The sequence below is a fragment of the Carettochelys insculpta genome, chromosome 1 (genome assembly GCF_033958435.1).
Source record: "Carettochelys insculpta isolate YL-2023 chromosome 1, ASM3395843v1, whole genome shotgun sequence".
Taxonomy (NCBI): domain Eukaryota; kingdom Metazoa; phylum Chordata; order Testudines; family Carettochelyidae; genus Carettochelys; species Carettochelys insculpta.
Window position 1 is genome coordinate 228187588 of NC_134137.1, and position 25758 is coordinate 228213345.

Below are 25758 nucleotides of genomic sequence, written 5' to 3' on the forward strand. Positions count from 1 at the left end.
TCTTATTCCAAGAACCCAGTCAAAGAAGCCAGCGGCAATGGCACTCAAGTCTGTACACAAGTACAGATGCATCTGAGGAAGCGGGTCTTTGCCCACCAAAGCTCATGCTTCAAAATATCTTCAGTCTCTGAGGTGCCATAGGACTTCCTGTTGCTGTCACACACTTAAACCCTTAAAGACAATACAGGTATGTACATGTGTTAAAGTAACCTGCTTTCGTCAGATTTTCAGGTTCGGTCTCCGCTTGGAGAGCTACAAAGAGGTGCTAAAGGAGAGCACTTTGTTTTTGTTATAAAGCTTCAAATTGAAAGGTGATCTTCACGTTAACCATAGAGAAGCTGCCATTTCATTATAATTCTTCCCCTTGCTTAATCAAGGGGATTTTTGCTATTTTAATGTTAACTATTTTTTGCAAGCGCTCTTAAAATTTTTGGCATCTCATTAACAAATTAAAGCTCCAAATGTCTTGAGACCTCCATCCAAGTTTACATTCAAGTCTGCTCTCCAGCCAGCTTCCCCTCCCTACCTCCTGACTTCCTCCAGTCTTTGGGACAGTTGAATTTTATGAATTCTGTCAAAGAGGAGATCTTTGATTCCACAATAGTCCATCTCCAGCTGTGGTCCATGCTGACTGCTTCTGGCGCACCCCCCTGCTTATGTCTCTCTCTTGCAACAATATGCAGAAAGAGAAAAGGAACAAATGCAGAGTGGAAACAAGGTTACAAATGGGGGGTTTATTTCAGAGTATTTAGTGTATTTACAAGAGTTTTAACACAAAAAGTTCTCCTGGCCCTGTGCCCTGACAGAGAACCTATCCTGGTAAGGTGTGTGCATAATTTGAGCTGTTGGTTATACATACCTCACAAGAGCTAACGCTTGGAAGAATGTAACAGCGAGCATTTACAGTGTAGAGAAATTCATGGGAATTATCCCTCAGTAACTTTCACCCCAAGGCAGCTCATGGGATGGAGACTGGGAAGTAGTGTGAAATTATTCAGAAATTCCTAACAAAATATATATCATCATATTTTCAGTTAAATCAGATTCATACAAAGGCAGACATGCAGACACACATGAAGCCACAGTCACGCATGCCTGCCTTGCCTGAGTGTAAGCAGAGATGTGCAGGTGCACTCGTGGCACCATAGGTGCATGTACTTTTCCGTTCCCAACTAGTCATACATGAATGCACACAGGCAAGCACATTCAAAACTCCATTTGCTCGCTGCCATGCACACTGGCAGGTGTACACACCTGCTCTTACCCATGCACACACACAGTCACAAATACACACGTATTTTGTTAATGCTCCTTTACAAATATTTTCAGATGCAGAAAAGTGCTGCTGAAATAGCACCAACAATCTCACCTGGCCTATCAGCACCTGAGAAACCGCGTTACTCCCTTCAAGCACTAGAGAAACATGAAGCTAACTTCTCCATCTTTCTCGTCAGAGCATTATCCAATATCTACATGCCTCTGATCAGGCTCCAGTCGGTGTAGGGGGCTGGGTTCTGTGTTACAGGTTGACCTCTGTGTTTTGGTCACAGAAGCAGTCTGTTTCGTCCTTTAGGAGGTGGTCCCCCATGGCAGTTGTTGTAGGACTCTTGGTTGGAAGGCACAAGTGACTTTGTGGTTCGCTGAAAAGTGGTCCATCTTCTTCCACCAGCATCACTGGCTGCCAACACCAAAAAACATGCCAGAGGAAGTGGGGAAGAGAAGAGGAGACACATTCAGGAAAGAAAGAGTGTATCAGAAACCTCCAGACAGAGGGACAGAGCTAGAAAAGGGGGCACTAAAGCAGGAGGGGTAGAACTGCCTGTTGCAGGAGGTAAGAATGGAGGTTAGGCCTGTCGAGATAATGCCTCCTGGATAGCCTCACTGCAGCCACTCAGCTCCATCTGGTTGAGGACAAAGCTGATGCGCTCCACTGTGGCACCACGGCCCATCTGCAGCCTCCACTGTCTCAGCATCTCATACTGGGCATCCCGCAGTCGCCGCTGTTCCAGCTCAATTCGCTCAATCTCATAGTCGCTCAGCCCCAGGCGTCGCACAAACTCCTTCCACCGAGATGGCAACACATGGTCTGCCACCGTATAGAGGACAGCAGGGTCTGTGCAAGACAAGCAAAGGGACATCAGCAGCGGGGTCTGGGAAAGTGGAGGGGGATGTAAATGATACCAGTGGGAAACACGATGGTGACATATTGGGAGGCACCTCCCTCAGATCAGGTTTTCATCCCTCTGCACCATCACACGGACATATATCCCATGTGGGTCTGAGCCTACCTATACATGAATTTGGGGACTCTGCAAGACTGTTCAGAGGGATCGTCTTGCACACCTATGTGCCCACGTGGCAGCTCATTCTCGTAAATGTGCTCGCACTGTGTCACTGCCATGCGTTCATGCAGGAAACAACAGCAGGCCACAAACTCAACAAAACAAGACGGTCAGTATATGATTGTATGCAACAGGCCACCGTTGCCCGGCCTCATGAGAACACCTACACGTGTCAACTCATGTACCCTGTCTGCTTGGCCACAGGACTGCAGCTGACACAGAGGTGTCCTCATAAACACCGGTGCACGAGCTGCACAGGCACATGCACTTCCCACCCCCATCTCCTTGTGCACGCAGAAATCCCGTTTCTCAGGAGGAGCAGCACTCACTGTCTGGGAGCTGAGTCTTTCCAGCGGGTCTGACGCAATCCGGTAGCTCCTGTGCAACCAATGAACTTGGTACAGCATTGACTGCCCACATTGCTTCAATCTGGGGTGACTGCGGCCCATGGATGGCAGCTTTCTTCTCATTCATTCCAGCCTGTGAGAGGCATGTATTTACTCTGGAATCACCACTGGGACAGCCCACTGCCCACTGTATCTGAGAGAAACAGCTGCCACTCTGCATTAGAGAGAGCTGTGGATGAGGGACACAGGAGTTAATACTTCCCCGTGATGGAGGGGAACCCCCCACAAACACCTGATTTGTGGAGATGGGGGTCAAATGTTTCACACCTGCCGAGCATGAGGGGTTAAACTTTCTTTTGACATTAGAAAATGAGGAAGAACTATCTACTGAATTGTGTCCTGGGAGCCCAGGACAGGACCCCCTGCTCTTCGAGGTCCCAAATGAGTTCCAGAGGAAGGCACAGACACTCCCTCTTTATACTGTGTTTAGGAGACCCCCCAGCTGAAATATGGCACTCAGCTCTGAGCTGCGTAATCCTACAGAGTTAGTGACAAACAGAGTGAGTACAGAGAAATGCCACAGAAACAGAGGACTGGAGGGATCAAGTTCTGAGGATAAATCCAATGAGCTAAATCTGCCAAGCTTTGCCAATGGGACATGAGACCCATCTGCAAGTGTCTGCAAAGCATGAATCCTGAAAGAGAGGAGAACAAGGCACGATGAGGACAGAAACGATCCACAAGTAGGGAGGGGTCTGTGAAACTGAGATGTTGCCTCCATATGTATAGGGCCCAGACGCCCAGAGCTCGGGACATTCAGAAGTAAGAACCAGGAGAACAGGCTGAGAGGAAATATTGCCCTGGGCCCCAAGCAGGTGGAATAGGACTGTGCGGAATGATAATATGAAGGCATGGGGGAGATTACTGCAGTAAGTACCTTGCTTACTTCAGGTACCGGCTTGCTCTTTGGCTGCTGCGTAGAAACTGAAAAAAGGAGAAATTGTGTTCACTTCCTCCCATCCACAATAAACAGGAAAAGCAGCTGAAGCCCATGGGTACCTCCACAGTTCTAACTTCATTTGATGCATTGTGGTGAAATGCACAAGTCCCATCAACGAGCTCACGTGAGGGATTCTCATCACAGGCGTGAGTGGAGGCAAGCCTGTATGAACGTCCAAGATCAGGGCAATGAGCTCACTGATTTTGGCATGCACCTCCATCCTTACTCTACACCAGTGGTTCCCAAACTTTTCGGCATCATGCCCCACATTTGATTTTTGAGAAACCCTCCCGTCCCCCCACCTCTTCTTTACCATCACCCAACACACCTTTAACAAAAATTTCAATTCGTAATTTGAAATAAACACAAAAGCTTGGTATAAAAATGTTATTTAAAATTAAAAATAAGCACAAATAATTGTTCATGGCTCCTTTTGGTTGCCTGGTGCAGCCCCAGCTGGCCAGCTGCCTGAGACCCATGCCAGTCTCCAGAGCTGCCCACACCAGCCACCTACCCGCCTGAGACCTGCGCTGCCAGAACCACCGGCCACCCGCTTGCCCACCAAATGCCGGGGCCAGCTGTCCACCTGCCTGCTGGCTGCCCAAACCCCGCGCTGCCGGGACCAGCCGCGGGCCAGCTGCCCAAGCCACCTGCCCAAGCCCGACGCTGCCAGGGCCAGCTGCCTACCCACCATCGCAAGCTGCCTGAGCCCCACGTTGCCGGGGCCAGCCACCCACCCACCAGCCTGAGCCACCCAAGCCCTGCTCTGCCAGGGCCAGCTGCCTGAGCCCCATGAGTCCCAGAAGCTGGCCAGCCAGCCGGCCAGCCACCCAAGCCCCGCAAGCTGCCCACCCGAGCCCCTCCCCAGCCCTGCCACAAAGCCAGGCACCCCCAGCCCCACATCTAACCCCATCCTCCTCCTCCTCCCCCACAACCCACACTCACTCTCATTTGCAGAAGGCAGCCAGCTCCACGTCGGTCTTTACCAGCTGCCTCCTTTCTATAGTGGCTACGCTGGGTCACCCACATAAAATGGCAGGGGCTGAGAGCCAGAAGCAAAGGCCGGATCTTTCTTCAGGTGGGCGGAATGATTGGTGGGCTGGGTCACCTGGTACCCCCCCCCCCAGAATTTCTTCGTGACCCCAGGGGAGCATGCCCCCCCAGTTTGGGAAACCATTCTCTAGCCTACACCAATGGGTTGCCGAGCACCGTGTCTCTTTCCCTCCCCCTGTTCCCACCCTCCTCTGCTCGCCAGCATCACTGCAGAGAATGCTGTACTCACCACAGGAATAGAAAATAGGAGTTGGCCCTTTTTGACGGCACAGCTTGATCAATTTAACTACAAGCAACACCCCTAGGCTCATTGTAAGCACAACAACGAGGCTGATGAGTAAGAGGACCTGACCTAGAAAAGAGAGAAGGAGAGTAAGTAACAGACAGAAAGGGCAAAATGTGGGCCAGCAGGGCTGATAGCCATTGCAGACTCAGGGGTAAGGTGAGGGGGGCAGCTCCACACTCCTGCAGGGGCGGGGCCTTGGACAAAAGGGGTGAGGCCAAGACTTCTCAGCTCTTAGCACTGCCCAGAGCTGGCACTGCTCTTCCACCCAGCCCTCAGAAGCCTCACGGAGTGGTGGAGTGACACTCCTGTGGCATTTCAAAGGGGCCTGGAGCTCCTGGCCACTGCAGCTCCAGGCCCCTTTGAAATGCCAAGCTCTTGTGCAAATGCCCCCTTGCCCTCCCCCCTCCTGTTGATGGACCTGAAGTGGGGGCAAGATAGGAGCAAGACTGGAAAGGGCACGTGTTAAAGTGGGGATGGGAGTGAAAGCAGAGGAACAGCAGGGTTAGGGAAGGATGGAGTGATGGGGCAGGGAGGGTGGTGATGGGGTTGGGAGGAGAAGCAGAAGCCAATGTTGCAGGAATGCCAATACCCTGCTTTTCCCAGTGGTCTTCCTTCACTGAAGAGGAAGTCGTTGGCCCCGGCAGTGGACCACAAAACTTGCATTCTTCTTTGCTGCAGCTGCAAGAGGGAAGCAGAAGTCAGAGTGGTGCAGGGAGCGAGGGCACAATGTAGCACATATTCCCTGAAACCCCTTGCAAATCTGCCTGATGACACCACCAGAGGGAAGTCTGAGCCGGAAAGATGTTATGCAACCTGCCCACAGAAGGTCAGGCCTAATGGTGTCACACCTAGGGCAGTTCACACACCACTTTCCCTGCTGCCCAGATAGAGGAAGCATAGGAGCAGGAAACCAACCTGCTGCAAGGTTTGCAGGTATTTTTCTGGTGGAAGAATCCATGGTAACATTCACAAACTGTGTCACGGTTCTTTGTACCTATAGAGACAAGAAGGAAACGTCAGCCCCGGTGGGAGATGTTGGAGAAGGGAAATCCCTCCAGACTGGGGAGAGCATAATCTCTCTACGGGCTGGGGAACCTGCTGTCAGGAAAGCAAATCACTCCATGGCACTGGTGGGTGGGAGGAGAGGAGGGCAGGTGTGCCACTCTACAATAGATGGTGGTTGGGGAAAACTGTTCCAGAGCAGGAGATCAGTCTCGGGCACAGGACAGAGGGAAGCTGCTCTGGGGTAGCAGATTGGGTTGAAAGATGGAAACGAAGGTGCAAAAAGGCGGGGGGGGGCGGGATCACTATTGAGCAAGGTGAGGGGGGGTGGAAAGGGAGAAATGGCTCCAGAGCAGAAGGTGGGGATAAGGCAAAACCACTCCAAGGTATGGGCAGTATCTCGGAAGAAAATTGCTCTAGTGCTGTTGTGAGGGAAACTGCTGAAGGGGAAGTCACACCATCTTAGATGTGGAAGGGAGGGAACCAGCTAAAGGCAAGGGTGGAGAAAGCAAGACTCACTTGAGGAAGGGACAGAAAAATGTCTCCAGAACACATAGGGGGAAGCGTGAGAATACTGGGGGAAGAGGGAGGGAAACCAACAGTTCTAAGTCACAGGGGAGGGAAGGAAATTGCTCAAGTGCAGCAGGCGGAGGGAATTCACTCTAGGGCAGGGAGTGGGGAACCTTTTAGGGGTCAGGAGTCACTGACCTACACAAAAATCAGTTGGGGGCCACACAAAAGTGAGAAGCAAAAAAAAACCACCGGCGCTGACCTGACCCCAGGGGAGAAGGAGAAAAAACCCTCCACAGACAAGAACCCCAAGGTGAGGTGCAGGAAAGAAAAGCACTCATCTTACTCCCTGCATGCTCTAGCCCCATGCCAAAGCTCAGAGCCTCCCTCCAGGGCCGCAGGAACTTTTCTGAAGGCCCAGAGTTAGTAGGTTTTGTGGCACATACTTTTGTGGTGGCCAGTGAGAGTGCCTGGGATTGAACTTGCAAGTCCCAAGTGCCCCCTCCTGCACACTAAAGCCCTCAGGCTACGGAATAGGGCCAAAAATGAGGGATTTGGTGTGCAGGGGGCGGGCTGGGGCTAGAGGTGCAGCATCTAAAATGGAGACAGGGTGCAGAAGCTGTGTGAGGGTGAGAGTTCTGGGTAGGTGATAAGGTGCAGGAAAGCAGTGTGGGTGCAGTGTCTGGTCAGGAGGCAGGGTTCAGAAGTGGGCTGGGGGTGTGGGTGCAGGATTTGGGAGGGAGGGTGCCGGAGTGGAGTGGGGGTGCAGGGTCTGGGCAGGAAGTGAGGTGCAGGAGCCAGCTGGGTGAGGGGAGTGTGGGCGGGGGATTGGCATGCCTACCTGGTGCAGCTCCCGGGAGCACAAGTGGCTGTGTGCCACATTACTCGCAAGTACTGCAATTTCTGGCCAACAGGAGCAACTAGGGTGGAGTCTGCAAGCAGCGCAGGGATGGAGCTTCCCTATGATGCCTCACAAGCCACTTCCGCCCCACTACCAGACAGAGCCTGCAGGCCAGTGAGGCCTGTGCTTTGCTTTAATCCAGCCTACGAGAGTCTCAGGGCTCCCTGCACACACTAGGGAGACACTGTTGGTACTCCAGCCATATGTGGGGGTGCTAAGGCTCAGAGACTTGAGGCATGGCTAGAGTGCCAACTCTGGCTCATCCTGCAGAAGAGGGATGGAGCCCCGAGGCTGGCAGGCAAGATCCAGGCAAGCCATAAGTTCCCTACCTCTGCTGTAGGGCAAGTGCAAGTGCGCACAAGGGAGAAGCAAGAATGGGAGGGAACAGGACAGAGATGGGGACTCACCCAAGGGGTAGGAAAATTTATACCAGAGGCGGTGTGAGATGCGGAAGGGGAAAATTGCCAAGGAGAAGAAGATTCACTTCAGAACAACTGGGTAGGGAGTTGTACGATGAGAAAAAAAGGAAAACAGACTAGAGAGCAAATGGGAGGGAGGTGGAAATCAGTCTCACTCAGGAGGGAGGAGGTGCAGGACTAAAGCCTGGGCTACATTAGAAAATTAGACTGATTTAACTCCGTTGGTCAAGGATGTGAAACATCCACATGCCCGAGGGGCAGAGTTGAACTGACCCAAGTTTCTGTGTAAAAATTCTCCCTCAACCTAGCTACCATAAGCCCTCAGTCTCTCCTTAAGAAAGAGAGGGGTATGGAAAAGTCACTCCTAAATCAGGGAGAGGCTGAAGGAGAGAACCACTCGAGGGCAAAAGAGAGAGAAAGGGATCAAAGGAACGGGGAGCAGAGGAGAAAGTGAATCTAGGCCAGTTCAGGGGTGGCTGCATCGCTCCGGAGCACAGGTGGTGTAAAACTGTTCCACATGGGAGAGTGTATGTGAGAGTAGGGAATGTCCTTCCAGGGCTTGCTGAAGGGACTGGGAAGACATTTCTTAAGAGCAACAGGAGAGAGGGATCCACACGGGTGCAGAAGGGAAGATTAGTTCAAGACAGATGGGACTTGCTCCACCACAGGCCAGGGCGGAAGGAGGCAGAGGTGGGAGAAATTAATATGAATCAGGAAATTTCTCTGGGGGTATGTGGAAAAGGAGAAAGTTCACACTGTGGGACAGAAGAGAGAGAATCTGTGATGGTGGGGAGCAAGGATTGCAATGGAGCAAGCAGGAACAGGGAGGAGTGTTCCAGGACTGGAGAGGGTGAAAGCATTCCTGGACAGAGAAAAATAGTGTAGGAGGGAAATTGTGCAGGAGAGAAATCACTCAAGGGTGGGGGATATGGCCTTCCCAGGACAAGTAGGTGGGAGGAGAGGGTTTCTATGGGTACCATGGCAGCAGCTACAGTGTGTGTCACCCTTACATGCATGCCGGACTCCTCCATTGTGGCACAGGCTGCAGTTCCTACATTGGAAAAAATCTGATTCTGAAGTCTGGTACTGGTTGGCCAGACAGCCACAGACCGTGTTCTTACTTTCAGTGCAGTTTTCCAGTGTTACTTGCTGGAATTCTGAGGGGAAAGAGAAAGAGGGGGGAAAAGATGATTCTACCCTCTTCCCACAACTGGGTCCCCTCTTCATGGGAACAGCACAGGCTGGAAACAGGCTTTATCATCCTCTGCTTTCCTCCAACTAAGAGTTAGTACCAAAGAACCTAACAGTCACTTCCAAGAAGGTCTTGTTCCCATCAAAACTCCATCCCACCTTTTGCCATTACTAACATTGTCCCTTTCCCCCACTGTTCTCCCCATCAACCCGTTTCTGCTCTCTCTTCATTCCTCACCACCATGTCCACTCCTGCAATCTCTGTCCCTCCACCAGCGCCCACTTCCCCATCCCCAACCCCCCATGTGTGAGACTCACCTGAACGGCACCGTCGGCAACTACGGCATTTATCCGCAAAGTTATTCACAGCTGTGTAAGTGCCTGCTGGGCATGGTAGGCAGCGAGGTGCAAGACTCCCCAGCTGACAGTGTTCTGCTAAGTATGTCCCTGAAACAGAATTACTTAACAGGGATCTGACAGGCATAGAGAGACATTCTCCCAGAGAAAATGAGATCCAGAGAAACTGCAGGGCTGAGAGGAACCCGAAGCTGAAAGGCTGCTCTAACTATAGGCAAGCTAGACAGTTGTCTACAGTGGCAGCTTTCCGGGGCAGCCCTCCCATCACCTTGAGTCCTGGCTTGGACACTGAAGTTTTGCCTAGGCAGCAGATTGTTTTAAACAGCATCTGGTTGAGAAGGCAGTTAAACCCCATGAGGGGGTGCACTCACCAGGGTGAGAGGGCAAGGGGAAAGGAGATCCCATGACTAGGAATACTTATCTCCTTTACCCTAGAATGGGGTAAAGGACCCATGGAGATACTCTCACCGGGGCAGCTGGGGAACAAGACATACATGGACTAAGAGTTCAGGAAACAGGAATGTCTCTGTGGCTTTCATGGTAATGACTTGCTATGACAGTACTGTACCTGCATGGCATCTCATGCAGCAGTGGGTGTTGTTGGGATGTAGGTACTCTCCCTGCTGACATTCTGGCTCTCTTTTCCTTCTCCCAAAGGAGATCCCGTTAACCTGTAGAGTATCTTGGTTTGGGGCTCCTCCCAAGCATTCCTCGGCCCACACCCAGACCAGGGTTAGAACGAGCTGCAAAAGGGAAAGACCACTGTGAGAAAACATCTCCTCAGGTAGAATCTACAGCTGACCCTAGCACCAACCTGTCATGGCAACGAGACTAACTGAACCGACCTACTTTCTGAAGAAAGACTATAATGGATGTGAGGCCTCTAGGCTATGAGCCTCCTGGAATTTTAGGGAAAGACTGAAATCCATTTACTTGAGCCATGCCAATATCGTCAAACTGCCCTCCCTCTGTGTAATGTGTACTACATTTCACTATTTAGAAATTAACACAAAGACAGATATCCTGAGACTTTCAAAACTGGTTTGTTTTGAGTTTAAATTGTTTGAATTGCCAAGATTACCAAAACCATCAACATAGATAACTATAACGGTTGAATACTGTCCATGCACACAACTGTTTAAAGATGGGAGTGACTTTTAGTGGACTTGTTTCCTAGTCTTTCCCTGTCTGTCCTTTTCCGTATTTATTGTTTTAGTTGTAGGTCTAATGGTTGTCAAGCCCAGAAAACCTCAGACTTTAATAACGTATCCTAATTGTCCAAGATTTGGTACTAGCCTGCTCAATTTAAAATGTTTCTGCTGGTTTCCAGCTACTGAGAGACAGTAGGAAACTTCACCTGTCACCAGGACCTCATCTTCAAATAAGTTTGGCAGCCTGGCTCCCACCAGCCTAGAAAGTTTCAGCGTGACTAACAAACACCGTCATAACAATTTTCATGTCTTTAACTTTATAACAGTGTCTACCCTTTTTATATTAATATTTTTATTTTATCTGTTTGGTCAGTTGAGGAAATTGCTTAAACAAAATAATTTATAAAGCTGTGGGCTGAGAATAGTTTAGACTGCAATCTTCTTATTTAATTATCTACTTATTTCCCAAAGTTAAGAAAAGCTTTTACTTTCCTTCCTTATTTAAAAATTTTTTTACTTCATACGTTTCCTCATACAGTGGATACTGAGAAGTTAATCCCTGGGTTATGAGAAAATAAAGAAAATCCTATGCGAAACCTTTTAGATGCATTGCACATTGAAAAGTTAGCTGTACATTTTGGTGGCCTATATATGCACAATGGGTTAAATAACATTTTTAATTGTAACTGAGGTGGGCTGATTTCTCAATGAGAAGTGGGCTGTGAGAATGTACTTTTTTGCTTTGCTTCTGTGAAATTGTTTGTATATTTTTACAGACTCTTTGTAATTTTATTTCTGAGTACATTTACCAAAGTTGCTCTTCTGAAAGTAATTAGTATCAGCTGAAAGGCACAGATTTTTCTTCTACTGTGAGAACTCTAACCCAATAAAGATAATCTGTAAGGCTAATACCAGTTTTGTGGTTGTGGGTTTAGGAAAAGATAAGCACACAAAGGCATCTGATACAGCTGTACACTACCCTATTTCACTTTCAAAAGCTAGAGGTTTGGAGAAAGTTATAAAACTGAAAGCTGAAAGAATTACAGAAATGGTAGAAAAATGAAATTCTGGCAAATGGAAACCTCCACTTTCCAAGACTGTTAGAGAGCTATGAATCTGAAATAACAGGTAAGAGATTCTCAAATCTTTCAGCTTACACGAAACAGTCAGAGAGAGAAACAGAAGGTACTTAAGCACATGTATGTGCAAGGCCTTCCCTATTTATATGCCAGGTTACTCTGCTTCCTGCCATTTCAGGCCTGGCTTCTGCCGTCTGCCTGCCCTGCTTCTGCACCCTATGGATCTGGGTCTGCTTTCCACAGTTCCTGACTCCGCTGTCCTTGAGCACAGCCCCCTCCACCCCACACCATGTGGAGCTGCCTAGGGCATCAGAACTGCTAGGGATGGCCCTGTGTACGTGATATATTGTACCAGCTTGTGAGTGCTTTAAGGCCACTGGACTGACCTGGGCACAAGTCCAAAGATGTTTGCAAGAGGGACTTAAAAACTTTTAAAATCAACACAGCAAGCTGGAAAGATGCACCTAAAACAGGCCACAATGGAGTGCTGTAGCTCACTAGCGATGAGGTGGCTATCTGTCCCCCATTGGGTGAGATGGTCCCATATTTGGGAAACCAAAAAGGCGTCCTGACTTATTTCTCAAAAAGGACGAACTGTCCCATATTCAGGCTGTCCCGTCCCCTCCCTCCCCACACACAAACTTCCCTGAGCCTGCGGGAAGCTGGGAGAGCATGGGCAGCTGCCACTTCCCCAGGGCTCAGGCAGTGCTGGGGGCTGCCGCTTCCCCAGGACTCCAGGGACCACCAGTGGCTGCGGCTTCCCCAGGGCTCCTGGGGAGTGCTGGCAGCTGCCGCCTCCTTCCTGGCTCCTCAGGGCCTCCCCCTATATCTCCCTGTCCCATATTTGGGACAGGGAGATATAGTCGCCCTAACTAGGGATCCAAAGACATGTTAAGAGAGGTGGTTGAGGGGAAAAGCATAGAAGGCCCTGTGTCTTATCCCCACATTATGTGCGCCAAAGATAGGCTTTTAGCCACTCATTGTACTGGTGCATGACACATAGTAACTGAACTGCTTTGGAGCTTATAGCACCAGCTTTCAAGATGGACAGTTGCCAGTAACCAATTCACGTGGAGGCAGGATGGGTTCCACAGTTCCAAGGCTAAGTTAGTTAGACACCAAGAACTGATTGCAGCAATTGACAGATCTGCCTACAAATATGGTTTAATTATTTGCCAAAAACAAATTTGAAGATGGCCTGATAATAATAAAGGTGATTTTCTAGCCAAAGAAGAAGCTTTCAGCAAGATACCATGGGAATTTACAAACTTGAACAAAGTATAAATAATATACATAGTACAAAAATAGGAAATACTAGAAAAGACCAGGCCAAGAATATGAAATGCCAAGTCATGTCAGTTGATTACTCTAATAACACATCTTCAGGCATAATAAAAGGACGGGCTGGGGAATTAATAAGATTTTGTGAAAACACAGTTACAAGGCAGTCATTTTTAAGCTTTACAAACACATAAAAAGCTAATATGTTTTATCATTGATCAAGATCTGAGGAATAATCAAGAACTATAAACCAAGGATTAACCAAAACTAATTACCTAGCCTTTTAAAAAAATACCATGTTAAGTAGTTCCCAAGAACTATTAAAGGCTTTTATTTATGGATATCCATGATGATTTCTACAGAAGTACTCATTCCGGAATCCATGATAGCTAATCAAGCACTGAAGTAAACAACATCCTCATCAGACATGCGAGAGCTGCTTTGAAAGATGATGTTATATATCATAAATAGTAACCCACCAGGACAAGATGGCACAGAGAAATCTTCAGCAATCCACAGAAATTGCTTTCCCATGGTCAGATTTACAACTTGGCTTTAGTGGAGCCATTTTATAGGCCAAGATAAGGTAAGTATATGCTAACTGACATCTATTTGTTTACAAAATGGAATTTATTCCCCACATCAAAAGATATTTCACACCACCAAACCACAGCATGTGTGTTAGTGAATCATGTTTTTAGTCACTGAGGCTTCCCTTGGGGAATAGTAAGAAAGAGATTTAAAGCTATGCTTCTGAGCCATGGCAGACATATGTAAAATATTGGAAATTAAACCCAAAATTACAAATTGTATACCATTTTATTTATCTAGGCCAGAACCTTTCAATTGTCCTGCATTTTGCCGTTCATCAGGGAGCCAGGTCTACTCCCTATTCCACATTTCTGCCCTCAGGTAGCTATTTACCCCTACTAGCATCTGCCAATTATGCCCAACAAAACACAGGTTTTCCACTTTTTGGTTATGTGTCATGCATTTTGATGGCTATTGTCACATACTAGCCAGTTTGAGAAGGAAAACTGATCATAACCATACTAAAGAAGAGTGTGCACAACCCATCCAAGAAACTGGGATTTAAGATTTCCTTCAATTCTTTTGCCTATTCAGTCTTTACCAATTGGTTCACAGAATATGTGCTTTTTGACATGAGTTAAAGTGGCATAAAATTCCTATATCATATATTATATATGAAAAATACTGAAAACAGAGCCTCTGGTTTACACACACTGACATATGCACTTATGTTTAAGGAAATATTTACAGGACAATTTTTCCGTTGCCCAACTTAACCTGGAAAGATTAATAGAAATATACAAAAATCTATTACAATAAAAATATCAGATTGATGATTAAGGTAGTTTATCTTAACTCCTGCCTAAAACAGGAAGGCCCAGAAATCGTGATGTAGTTGAAAAGGTCCCTAGGAAATCAAAGAGTTCTTAAGGACACCAACTTCATTTCTGAAAATCAGTAATAAAGGATAGTAACAGAGAGGAAGCCGTGCTAGTCTATACACTATCAAAACAAAAAGCAGTCAAGTAGCACTTTAAAGACTAGCAAAATAGTTTATTAGGTGAGCTTTCGTGGGACAGACCCACTTCTTCAGACCATAGCCATATGGTCTGAAGAAGTGGGTCTGTCCCACAAAAGCTCACCTAATAAACTATTTTGCTAGTCTTTAAAGTGCTACTTGACTGCTTTTTGTTCTGATAGTAACAAAGGATTTACTCCTTATCATACTGATACAAAGAAAATTGTAAAAGCCAGTAAGTAAGGAAGCTCAGACTGAGGAAAGATGCTTGCAGTATTGTTGTAGTCATGTTGTTCCCAGGCAGGGCCATCCCTAGGGGAATGGAGGGCCCACAACAACTCTCCCACCCCAGACCCCACCCCAAGCCATGCCCCCACTCCACCCCTAACCACAAGTCACCCCCCAGCTCATCCCCTCTGCTCTGCCCCCAATCTGCCCCTTCCCTCAAGCACCTACCCCTAACTGCAAGCTGGTGAGGTAGGATGGAGTAGGGACAGTAGCACTGCTGCCAGCCCCTGCGCCACCCAGGCCCCATTTTTCTGTAATACACCCCAGGATCTGGGGTAACCACCTGAAATGTCCTATGGACAGGATGGTTCTTTTGAGGCTATAACAGACATCAGGTGGGTGAGGTAGTTTTAGACCAACTTCTGCTGGTGAGAGAGACAAGCTTTTGAACTAAACAGAAGAGCACGTGCAGTCTGAAGCACCTGAAGAGAAGCTCTATGACAAGTTGAACCTCCCTAATCTGGCACCCTCAGGACCTGGCCAGTACTGAACAAGAGAATGTGCCTGACCACAGGAGGTCAACACCGTCTAGCACATCACCAACACTTCCACAGCTGGCTGGGCTCTTAGAAGATATGTAGGGGCAAATTACAGCTAAATAACGGCACAGAACACGGAGAGCCAGGGCCGGTGGCTGCAAACAACCTTCGTGGGACCATGGGAAATTTGGCCAAACCCATGGTGAGTGGTCATCCAGCTAACTAAAATCATGCTGGATTATGGATGTTGCCAAGAGAGTGCTGGATTAGAGAGGTTCAACTTGTAGTTTAAAAGCTTGTCTCTTTTGCTAACAGATTTTGGTCCAATAAAACACTAGTTCTCAACCGAGGGTATGTGTAGTTCTCGTGCTAGGCAGAGATCTTCCAGGACGCACATCATCTCATCTAGACATCTGCCTTATGATACAACAGTGAAATAAAAAGCACTAGCAAAGTCAATGCAAACCAAAATATCATACGATGACTTTATACCCCTCAATATATTCTGTATGCTGAAATGACATACTGCATTTATGTTCCAATGATTAATTTTATAATTATATGGAAAAATTATAAAGTAAAAAAAAAGTTCAGTATTAGTGTGCTGTGACACTTTTGTCTTTTTCTATCTAATTTTGTAAGCAAGAAGATTTTAAGTGAGGTGAAACTTGGAGGTACACAGGACAAATTAAACTCCTGAAGGAGTCCAGTAGTCTGAAAATGTTGAAAACCACTGCCGTAAGAGCTATTACCTCACCCACCTTGTCTCTCTAATGAGGGAAGATAGCAGTAAAGGTGGAGTAGATGTTAAGAATTAGTACCATAACCATGACATGTGGAAGAGAATGAATGAGAGTCAATGTGGTGTATTTAATCTATTTTATAGAAATGCACAGTAGTATTAGTTTGAGATGCTGCTTGTACTAGTATCAACCAGACTTGTTAAGCAAGGCTGCAAAACAGCAGCAGAAAGTCCTGTGCTAGGGTAGTTTGAAGGAAGTACTTCAATACTCAAGAACAGACACTTAATAACAGTCATCTCTTCTGCACCTCAGAATACAGATCTCCCTGTGGAAAGGTAAATTTAGTGACAAGCCTCTTATGGAATGGAATCCCAAACATCTGTCCCATAAAGCATGATCACTGTTACAGTCAAAGAGAGCAATAAGAGGAAGTAAATGCTATCACCAAAAAAAAAAAAAAAAAATTCTGATCCCAAAGACTTGCTCCAAAAAGCCATTCCCTGAAGTCAATGATGGCAGTATAGCATGACAGGAAAGATATACAAAACAAGAAAATCTCAGGCTAACGAATTTTTGTGGAAACTTAGTGGTAACAGACTGCATACTAGAGTATACCTCAATATCTCCTTGGCTACGTCTACACTAGCCAAAAACTTCAAAATTGTCATGCAAATGGCCATTCCAAAGTTTACTAATAAAGCGCTGAAATACATATTCAGTGCCTCATTAGCATGCGGGTGGCCGTGGCACTTCGAAATTGACACGGCTCCCCCCCGCACGGCTCGTCCGGACGGGGCTCCTTTTCGAAAGGACCCAGCTACTTCAAAGTCCCCTTATTCCTATGAACAGATGGGAATAAGGGGACTTCGAAGTAGCCGGAGTCCTTTCGAAAAGGAGCCCCGTCTGGAGGAGCCGCGTCAATTTCGAAGTGCCACGGCCGCCCGCATGCTAATGAGGCGCTGAATATGTATTTCAGCGCTTCATTAGTAAATTTCGAAATGGCCATTTGCATGGCCATTTCGAAGTTTTTGGCTAGTGCAGACATGGCCTTTGTGTGATATTGTCTCAGAAAGACAGCTGTTGCTGATTATAAAGCAAATTACTCGAAACTGGGAAGATGCTTTCCTTCCAGTCACACTTATGGAGGGGAAGTAGTCTGCATCTTAACTCTTTATTTCCTATTTTTCAGGGTATATGAAGTCAACTTTCTGGAAGGGCACAAGTTAGCATGATGTAACCTTAACTCTACGGTATAGGGTTTTTGTCCTTTTAAAAAGTAAGCTAACAATGTAACAAAGCTGTAAATTTTAACGCAGACAGGATGCAAGGATAGAAATATTTATTGTTAGTGATGCTAGCATCTTCACAAACTAATGTTTGTGATCTAGAAGAAGTATTTGTATAGCATCTGCACTAGAATTTACAGTCACATTACAGTACTAAACATGTTAAAATTAAAAATTCAAACCTAAACAATCCCTTATGTGCACAAATACTGCAGCTTTTACAGTATAAATACAGTTCATGATGTTACTGGAGGCTTTTTGGAGGAGGGGAAATTCATGCTTATTTCTGGACCAACCTGCTTATGCCCCTCCACTCATAGACTGAGTTTATTCCAGTGGCTGCTCACTAGTTTCTCTGTGCTAGAAGTTTGAAAAGCAAGAATGCCTATTTATTTGTGAACACAAGCTTCTCCATTGCTACCTCTCATGACTATACCACATATTTCTTGATGTCTGGTGTTTTTCCACTGCCTCAAATCAAGGAATTACATGAAAACATCAACTTTCTTTCTTTCTTTGTTTTTTTTAAACAAAAAGGGAAGTTGCTTTCAAAATTGCTGAGAAAAGCTTAAAAACATGACTCAAGCACTCCCTAAAGACACAAAAACCCAGAAATCAAATTAATAAATCCAAAATGTATTTAAAAAAATTCCCCCAGAGCAGAAAACCTGATGCTTTAATAAGAGTACATCCCTGACACCCATTCCTCACAGAGTAAGTACTCACCCTCTGCCCAACATGGCGTAGTGGGAGTTACTGTACAGAGAACCAGGGATGACTCAGAAGGGAGCACTCTCTCCTTCGAGTCACTACTAATTCTCCTGTACGGTTACCGGGGTTAAACGCCAATTAATCCTTTTTTCAGTCAGGCAGTGGTTCTCCACACCTGCTTAGGAGAGAACAAATTCCTTCTGACTGGTCCCAGCAACTGAAGAGTTAAAATCTCCAGGGGGACTGGCAAGTCTGGAAAGCAGCTGCAATTCCTGTAAATCCAACCTCCTGCTGAGTCAGGGACATATTAAGGAGGCAGTTTATTAAGAATAAACTGTTTATGCTGTACCAGGGAGTCCGGAAGAGGGAAAAGAGGCACTGCCTGGAGGCTTGAGGAGAGACCAGGGGAGCACAGTAACCCCTGAAGTCACTGAATACTGATCTCTCTCATAGTGCAGAACTATTAAACTTTTGTGGTGCTGACCGGTGTCAGGTGATTGGGATTAAGAAAGAAAGTTTAGTCTTTTATTAGCATTCCTGTGTGTTACATCAATATTACTTATGTCCCCCAATATTTGAGCCATACAGAGCCTTCTTGGCAGTGCAAGACTCCCTACAACCACCCCAAACTCTTCAACTCATGACACACTCCCCTGGAATACAAAGCCTATGGAGACCCCAAAACACAGATTAACAGGCTGCCACAGAGAACCCAATGCGTTTTCCCTGAAGATTTTTCAGTGTGGGCCATTCCTCTGTGGGTACAAATTTCAGACTGTCAGGAATGATCAAAGCCAGACAGGGAGCACTGGCATGGCAGGGAAAATGGAGGTGCTGAAGGGCATTGACGGCTTAAGGTAGAGATCAGAGTGGGACAGAAAGAATATACGGGAAGAAGGAACAGGCAAGGTGCCAGTTCAGACTTTTTGGGGGAGGGGAACATGTAACTTTAACCGTGATTCCTGGGACTACATAAGCAACTGAAAACTCTCTTTTTTTTTCCAGATGGTAACTTAGATAGACATTAGCTGACAGAATCGCTGTATTTAATTCCCATACCATACAAGGAGAGAAAAATATACAAAACACGAATTTAAGACATTTTAAATGCATATGTAAGTTTAGAACAACCAGGGGACAGTACAGCTAGATAGTCTCAATCCCAGGATTTGTAGTATTAGTTCTGGAGCCTTCGTACAGATACCAGCAACAGAAATCTGATACCTTGTAGTTTAGTAGAGATGAATAAAAATAAATAAAATCTGCTTACTTTCGCCAACAGACAGTGTGCTATTAACAGTATCCACTCCATTTTACTCAATTGTTTTTCACTCCATTAAATTGATATGTACTTATTTTTTTACAAACATTATTATTTTTGTCCTCTCAAGAATGCAAATTGATTTTTCTAATTATTTTGGCATTTATATTTACCGTTCACAATCACGCACAGGACTCACTATTACCGACTCTACAGTTACTATTAGACTTGCAACCGCTTTGATTTTCATATATATTTTACAGCTACAACTAAAAATACAATTTGCAAATAAAAACAAAACAGCAGTCATGTACACTTTGAAGACTAACAAAATAATTCATTAGGTGATGAGCTTTCGTGGGACAGACCCACTTCTTCAGATCTTCTACAGATTGTGTCTGTTCTGTAAGGGTGTAGCTCTGAAGAAGTGGGTCTGTCCCATGAAAACTCATCACCTAATAAATTATTTTGTTAGTCTTCGAAGTGCTACATGGCTGCTTTTTTGTTTTGATAGAATACAGACTAACACAACTATCTCTCTGTCACTATTTGATTTGCAAATAAATAATAATCTGCACAGCATTTAAAGTTACGTGTTTAGCTTAAAAAAATACCAGACACTGCTAAGGTGAATATATGCTAAATTTGCATACCACATTAAATAATGAACGACAAAGGGCAATAGGGTAATAGAAGCAATGACAATTAGTCCCACCAGTACAGGTTAGGCATTTTCGAACTCCCTACTCAAAAAATTAAATGTAAGCATAAAAAAGAAACAAAATGATGAAATGAACAGACCAGTCTGAAAACGAAATAAGAGCAATGTAATCCTTAACTAATCTGAAAGAATAAAATTACACAGAATATATGCACATTGCACATTTTGATAGGAAGTACCAAGAAATAAAACAATGATAATAATAATACAAGCGCGAGAAACAGTATGAGTGTGCATAGGGCGGCATTTGTGGAGAAACTGTGTGAAAGAGTGGTGGTGTTGGGGAGCACTGGTTCAGGGGGGGAAGACTACGTGCATGTGCCTGAGCTGCCTCAAGGTCATTAATTCAGGAGACTGGATTCTTTTTTAATACAGCTGTAGCCGCCGCTCCCACCCCTGAGCCAGAGTCCCCAGAACAGACAAGCTCCCTTTCCTCATCCCAGTTCAGAAGACACGCACTTGGGCACAGCCCCTCTAGCACCAGGCAAGCTCCCCTGGCGCTATGCAAGCCATGGATCAGCTTCCCAACCAGGAAGCAACTGCCAGGGCCACAGTTGCAGGAGCAGGATAGCTGGAGACTAGTGCCTGCTGGCTGGGTGCCAGCTGTGTGAGAGGTGGCTAAGGAAACTTTTAGGGTCACTACAGCTGCCTGCAATCACTCCTTTAGCACCGACCCTGGTGATAAAATTATACAGGTTCAAAACTTGAGGGGCAAGTATCCCCCTCCCTAGGTGGTGCCCCTGGGAATGGGAGGACCCGGGGAGAGCTGGGGATGGGGCAATAGGGATTACTGAACAGAACAGCTGGTTCGGTTTGTTAGAATCCGGACTAACCCAGCGACCTCTCTGTTACTGTGGAACAGGATTAGATACACAGGCACAGGAAGCACAAGACAACATCTTTTATCCAAATTTGTGAACTGGGGGGGACTGGATATTTAGCTGGTGGGAGGTCCTGAGCGGCTGCAGAGATGCAATGGGAACGTGAATGTGGCTGGGAAATCTCAGAAGCAATCTGATCATTGTTAAGTGTTATTTCTTGTGGTGAGCCAGTGGGAGAATGCAGCCTCTGGTCACTCACCATATCCAAATAGCATGAGGCTGACCTAGCCCTGCTTATGTAAGGGACCCCCCCCGCAGCACGTGAGCTCTGGGTCTGCCATAAATCATTGGGAAGTAGCAGAGAGATAGCGGTGTTAGCCTATATTCTATCAAAACAAAAAGGCAGTCGTGTAGCACATTAAAGACTAACCAAATGGCTCTGGTCTGAAGAAGTGGGTCTGCCCCACAAAAGCTCACCACCTAATAAATTATTTTGTTAGTCTTTAACATGCTACTGCACTGCTTTTTTGTTTTGATAAATCATTGGGGATGTGCAGTGCTCTTGAAGCTGTTGGTTCCAGGACATGAGAGAGCCAAGGTGGGTGAAGTAACAGCTTTTATTGGACCAACTTCTGTTGGTGAGAGAGACAAGCTTTGGAGCTACACAGAGCTCCTCTTTAGGTGTGGGATGCTCCCTGTGGCTCCAAAGTTTGTGGCTCTCACCAACAGAGAAAAAGCTATTGTCCTCCTCTCCCTAGAGCTCCACAGCAGTAGTATGGTCTTTCTCGGGCAGAGATCCTTGAACTGTGTGGTGCACCCCCTCCTGGGGCACTGAGAAGTCCTGTGGCACCTTATAAACTACCAGATTTACTGGAGCATCAGCTTCTGTGGGCAAAGACCTGCTTCGTGGGATGCGTGTATCGAAATAGCTCTTTGCCCACGAAAGCTTATGCTCCAAAATCTCTGTTCTTCTCATTGTTTTCGCGGATACGGACTACAACGGCTACCCACCTCCCCGATACTTGAGCCACTGAAGAGCATTTGGGGTACAGCTGGGGGCCCAGGAAGGGGACAAGGAGGGAGCACCACTAAGCTCCACGCCTGGCCTCAGTCCCAGCTCCCACACCCAAAATACATTCCCAGAGCCCCAAGAGGGGCCCTGTAGACCTGAGTTGGCCACCAAGCAAGGCTCCGCTCCCGGCCCCAGCCTTCTCCCCCTTCCCCATGCCTGCTCCACCCTGAACCCCCACTCGCCACGGCTCTGCTCCCACCCCAGTCCTCAGACTGGGACCCTAAGTAAAAACAGCAAACGGGGGACCCCTCATGCGGGTGTGCCAGCGGGGAGCCCCCCTCCGGGGGGAGTAGGTACTAGCCCAGCAGCAGCGCTCTGCATAGGGGGAAAGGAGATCCACCCAGCGGAAGACGTTCAAGAACAGACCCATGGGGCAGCGCCCCCCGGGGCGGGGGGCTAACTCCCACGGTCAGCCCGGCAGCCCCAGAGACACAGCCCAGGCGGCCCGTCCGCCAGCCACAGCCGGCACCGCTCCCCGCCCTGCGCTCCCCTTACCCCGCGCCTCCGGCCGGGCGCTGGGGTTCGGCACTCACCGTAGCCACCAAGGCAGGGGAAGGCTCCCGTGGGGACATGGTTCTGGGGCCTCCTACGTCCCCATGATAGGCTCCTCGTCCCCTGCGAAGCCCCCCTAGGCCAGCGGATCCAGCAGCAGGAGCCCGACCACAAACTGAAACTAACCAGTTCTTCAACTTCCTGCCAGCAAAGGGCGAGACAGCAACAGGAAAAGGGGGGGCGAGAGGCAGGCAGCATCGACTCCCAGCGACCGGTTAACCCTCACCTTCCCACAGGGTAGCACCCAAGACATTCACTCTAGTCTACAACCCTCCCCAGGGGACAAAGAGACGGTGGTTTTTAATAACACACACGGGTATACATCTCACAGACCTGGAAGGGTCCTCACGGAGTCCAGTCCCCTGCCCTCTTGGCAGGACCAAGCACCATCCCTTTTTTTTAATTTAAAAAAAAATCAGTTTACCCCAATTCCCCTCTCAAGGACTAAGCTTGCAACTCCCAGTTTAACAGGCCAGTGCGCAAACCCCTGAGCTATCCCTTAACATCACCAACCCTTCCCCCTGAGTAGTTAATATTCACCTTCGCTGCTAAGTTTACTAACTCTACCTTTCCTTATGTGAAGAGACCCACCTGGGCAGCTTCTCAGGGGTTAGAGAGAAACCCAGAAATCAATCCCCAACCTCCTACCAACCCTCAAGACCGAGAAAGATTGAGAGTTTGCCTGCCTGGCCAACAGAAGTTGGTCCAATGAGATACCTGTTACCTCTCCCGCCTTGTCTCGCTAGATAAGCCTTCCCATTATACCTGTTCCTGAAGCCATTTGCAGTGTAAAACTTTATTAAAACTACTGTGAACAATGCTACATAGATATGCCACTACTTGGTGCTTGTTAAATTATCTACATCCAGCGTTTCCCAAAGTGTGCTCCGCAGCCCAGTACCAGTCCTTGGGGCAAAAATACCAGTCCTTAGAAAATATACAAATTATTGCTATGTACTATTATTATTGTGAATAAAACAGTTAAAATGTATTCATTTTTCATTCTTTTTTATATGTGTTTATATTTTTGGGCCACACAAAAAAAAGTTACTGAAAAAAAATGGGTCCCAACTATATAGTGTTTGGGAAACCCTGCTTTACATCTATATTTATAGCTTTCACCAACAGAGAAAAAGCTATTACCTCTATAGCCTGGTCTCCCTAGAACTCCACATCAGTAGCATAGTCTATCTAGGGCAGAGGTCCTCGGACTGTGGGGTGCACCCCCTCTTGGGACACTGAGGAGCACTGGGAGGTACAGCTGTGGGCCCAGAGAAGGGTAGGGGGGAGTACCATAAGCTTGTGGCCCCAGCACCAGCTGCCAGCCCCGTACCCCACTCCCGGAACCCCAATATAGATGTTATTATAATAGAGAAGTTACTGATGTTATCTTACATCTACCATAAAAGAGTCTTGGAACTTTTTGTTTGAACAGCTCTAACACCTCGATTGTTCGCAACAGGACTTTGGAATCTGACAAAAGGATATAATCCTGGGACCAGGCCTCACATTCACTTCAGAGTTAAAAATCATTAAAATAAGCATGGTCATTTTTTCACGCCACTTATTGTGGCAGCATGCCACAATCCCCAGCATCCCATCAGCATCACACAGAACCAGCCTGGTGCCTGACTTAAGCAGCCTACATGGAGAAGAAACTCCCGACAGGACATGGGTTTGAATAGCACTGCTCATTCAGAACAGTACAGTAGACCCCTGACTCACCCAGAGGTTGCATTCTTGCGCAACCCCACCTAAACCAAATTTGGCATAACTCGGGGCTGGGGGGGCAGGGAGTCAGGAAACTGAGCAGGGCACCAACACTGGTAAGTTTCCTGTCTCCTGTGAGTGGTGGGCAGCAGAGAGCTTGTTGCTGGTCAGTTTCCCCACTCCAGTCAGTGACAGCAGCCGAGAATCAGGTTGCCATCCCTGACAGAAGCTGTGAAACCACTCTTGTCAGGGGTGGCAATCAGGCTGTCAGCTGCCACCACTGACAGAAGCTGGGAAACTGACCAGCAGTCCTGTGAGTTGGGGGGAGCTGGCACTTGGCTCCAGCGCTGCTGTGCTGGTCAGTTTCCCAGCTCCCCTGAGTGGTGGGTAGCCAGGAGCCAGGCACCAGCTCCTCGCCACTCAAGTCACATTAACCCAAGATATGAGCAACGTGAGGGTGCGTATCTCAGCATTCTACTGTATCTCAGCACTTCAGTGCACTTTTTTCAGGGTGCTATTTTATTCTCCATAATCTGAATTTTAAAAGAAGAAACCTTTTACTTTATATGGCTGTGTCTACACTACAGCAATCTTTCAAAAGAAGATTTGCCAGAAGAGATCTTCTGGAAAATCTAATTTCAAAAGATTGCATCCACACACCAAAAGTGTATCGAAAGATCTATCCGCCCTTTTGAAAGAGAGTGGCCATGCAGCCCTGGACACTCTTTCAAAAGAATGGACCAGGAAATGGTGCAGACAGAGTTGCATGGTCAGCAAGCTTTCCAGGAAGCTCCAGCAATACACTGCCTGAAGGGGCCCCATCAAACACCCACTCCCTGCACAAGCTGAGGTCTGCCTTGCTGGAATTAGCTTTGCAGAGCCTGTGCATGGTCCTGAAGCTCAGCCCTCAGAGCCATGGACCTACAGCAGCCCCTGACCCATATGCACGCCCTGGCTGGGCTGCAAGCCACCCTCCTTGTGGCCGCCCTTTGTCTCCTCCAGTGGCTGAGCCCTTTCCTTAGGGCTCCCAACCCACCATGACCGCAGCCATCTCCCACTGTGGGCTAGCCAGCGCCTCTGGAGCCACCCAACCAGCTCTGACTACTGGGACCAGCAGGTCCTGGGCAAGGAGGATGATGAGCGGTGGCTGCCCAGAACTTCCATATGAAGAAAGAAACATTCCTGGAGCTCTGCAGCTGGCTCGTCCCCGCTCTCCAATGCCAGAACACCCAGATGCAGCACACACTGACCGTGGGGAAGCACGTGGCTATCACCATTTGGAAGCTCACCGCCACAAAGAGCTATGGCTCTGTGGGATAGCAGTTCGGGGTAGGCAAGTCAACCGTCGGGGCTGTCCTCCTTGAGGTAAGGCACGCCCTGCTCGCTGGCCTGGCATGGGGGGGAAGCAGAATGGGGGAGGAGACTCCCAGGTAAGGGGGACCCTTAGAGGCTGAGGTGTGAGGGGGGCAGGGTGGGGGGGGCCGAGCCACAGGGGACTGTGATGCCCCACATTTATACAGGCCCACTGCCAGAGGGGTCACCTCGTGGGGGGGTTGCCTGGAGGGCCTGGGGGGAAGGGGGCTGAGAGGGGGCAGGGGAGCCCACTGAGGCTAGGGCCGCCCCTTCAGGCACTCATGATAGCGCTC

At 47.6% G+C, this 25758-nt stretch overlaps 1 protein-coding gene across 2 annotated transcripts; it reads right to left on the reverse strand.

Moving 5' to 3' along the window:
* Window positions 1-719: 719 nt before the first annotated feature.
* Window positions 720-22534, reverse strand: TNFRSF1A (TNF receptor superfamily member 1A). 2 transcript variants are annotated; one of them, XM_075000795.1, is made up of 10 exons: window positions 22384-22534; window positions 9977-10151; window positions 9370-9498; window positions 8871-9017; window positions 5944-6022; window positions 5618-5706; window positions 4972-5094; window positions 3627-3673; window positions 2672-2822; window positions 720-2113 (listed from the first exon to the last, which is right to left on the reverse strand). In XM_075000795.1, exons 1-10 carry the CDS (start codon window positions 22420-22422, stop codon window positions 1845-1847), a joined length of 1248 nt encoding a protein of 415 aa, XP_074856896.1. In that variant the 5' UTR covers window positions 22423-22534; the 3' UTR covers window positions 720-1844. The 2 variants fall into 2 exon arrangements, with proteins under 2 accessions (XP_074856896.1, XP_074856887.1); XM_075000786.1 differs by having other exon boundaries at window positions 2672-2918.
* Between the last annotated feature and the right edge of the window lie 3224 nt (window positions 22535-25758).

Coding starts and splice junctions, on each gene's coding strand:
- TNFRSF1A (XM_075000786.1), bottom strand. CDS start 22,422: ATGTCCCCACGGGAGCCTTCCCCTGCCTTGGTGGCTACG. Junction 9,499..9,976: donor CTGCATGAGATGCCATGCAG/GTACAGTACTGT, acceptor ATTCTGTTTCAG/GGACATACTTAGCAGAACAC. Junction 2,919..3,626: donor CGGTACCTGAAGTAAGCAAG/GTACTTACTGCA, acceptor CCTCATCCACAG/CTCTCTCTAATGCAGAGTGG.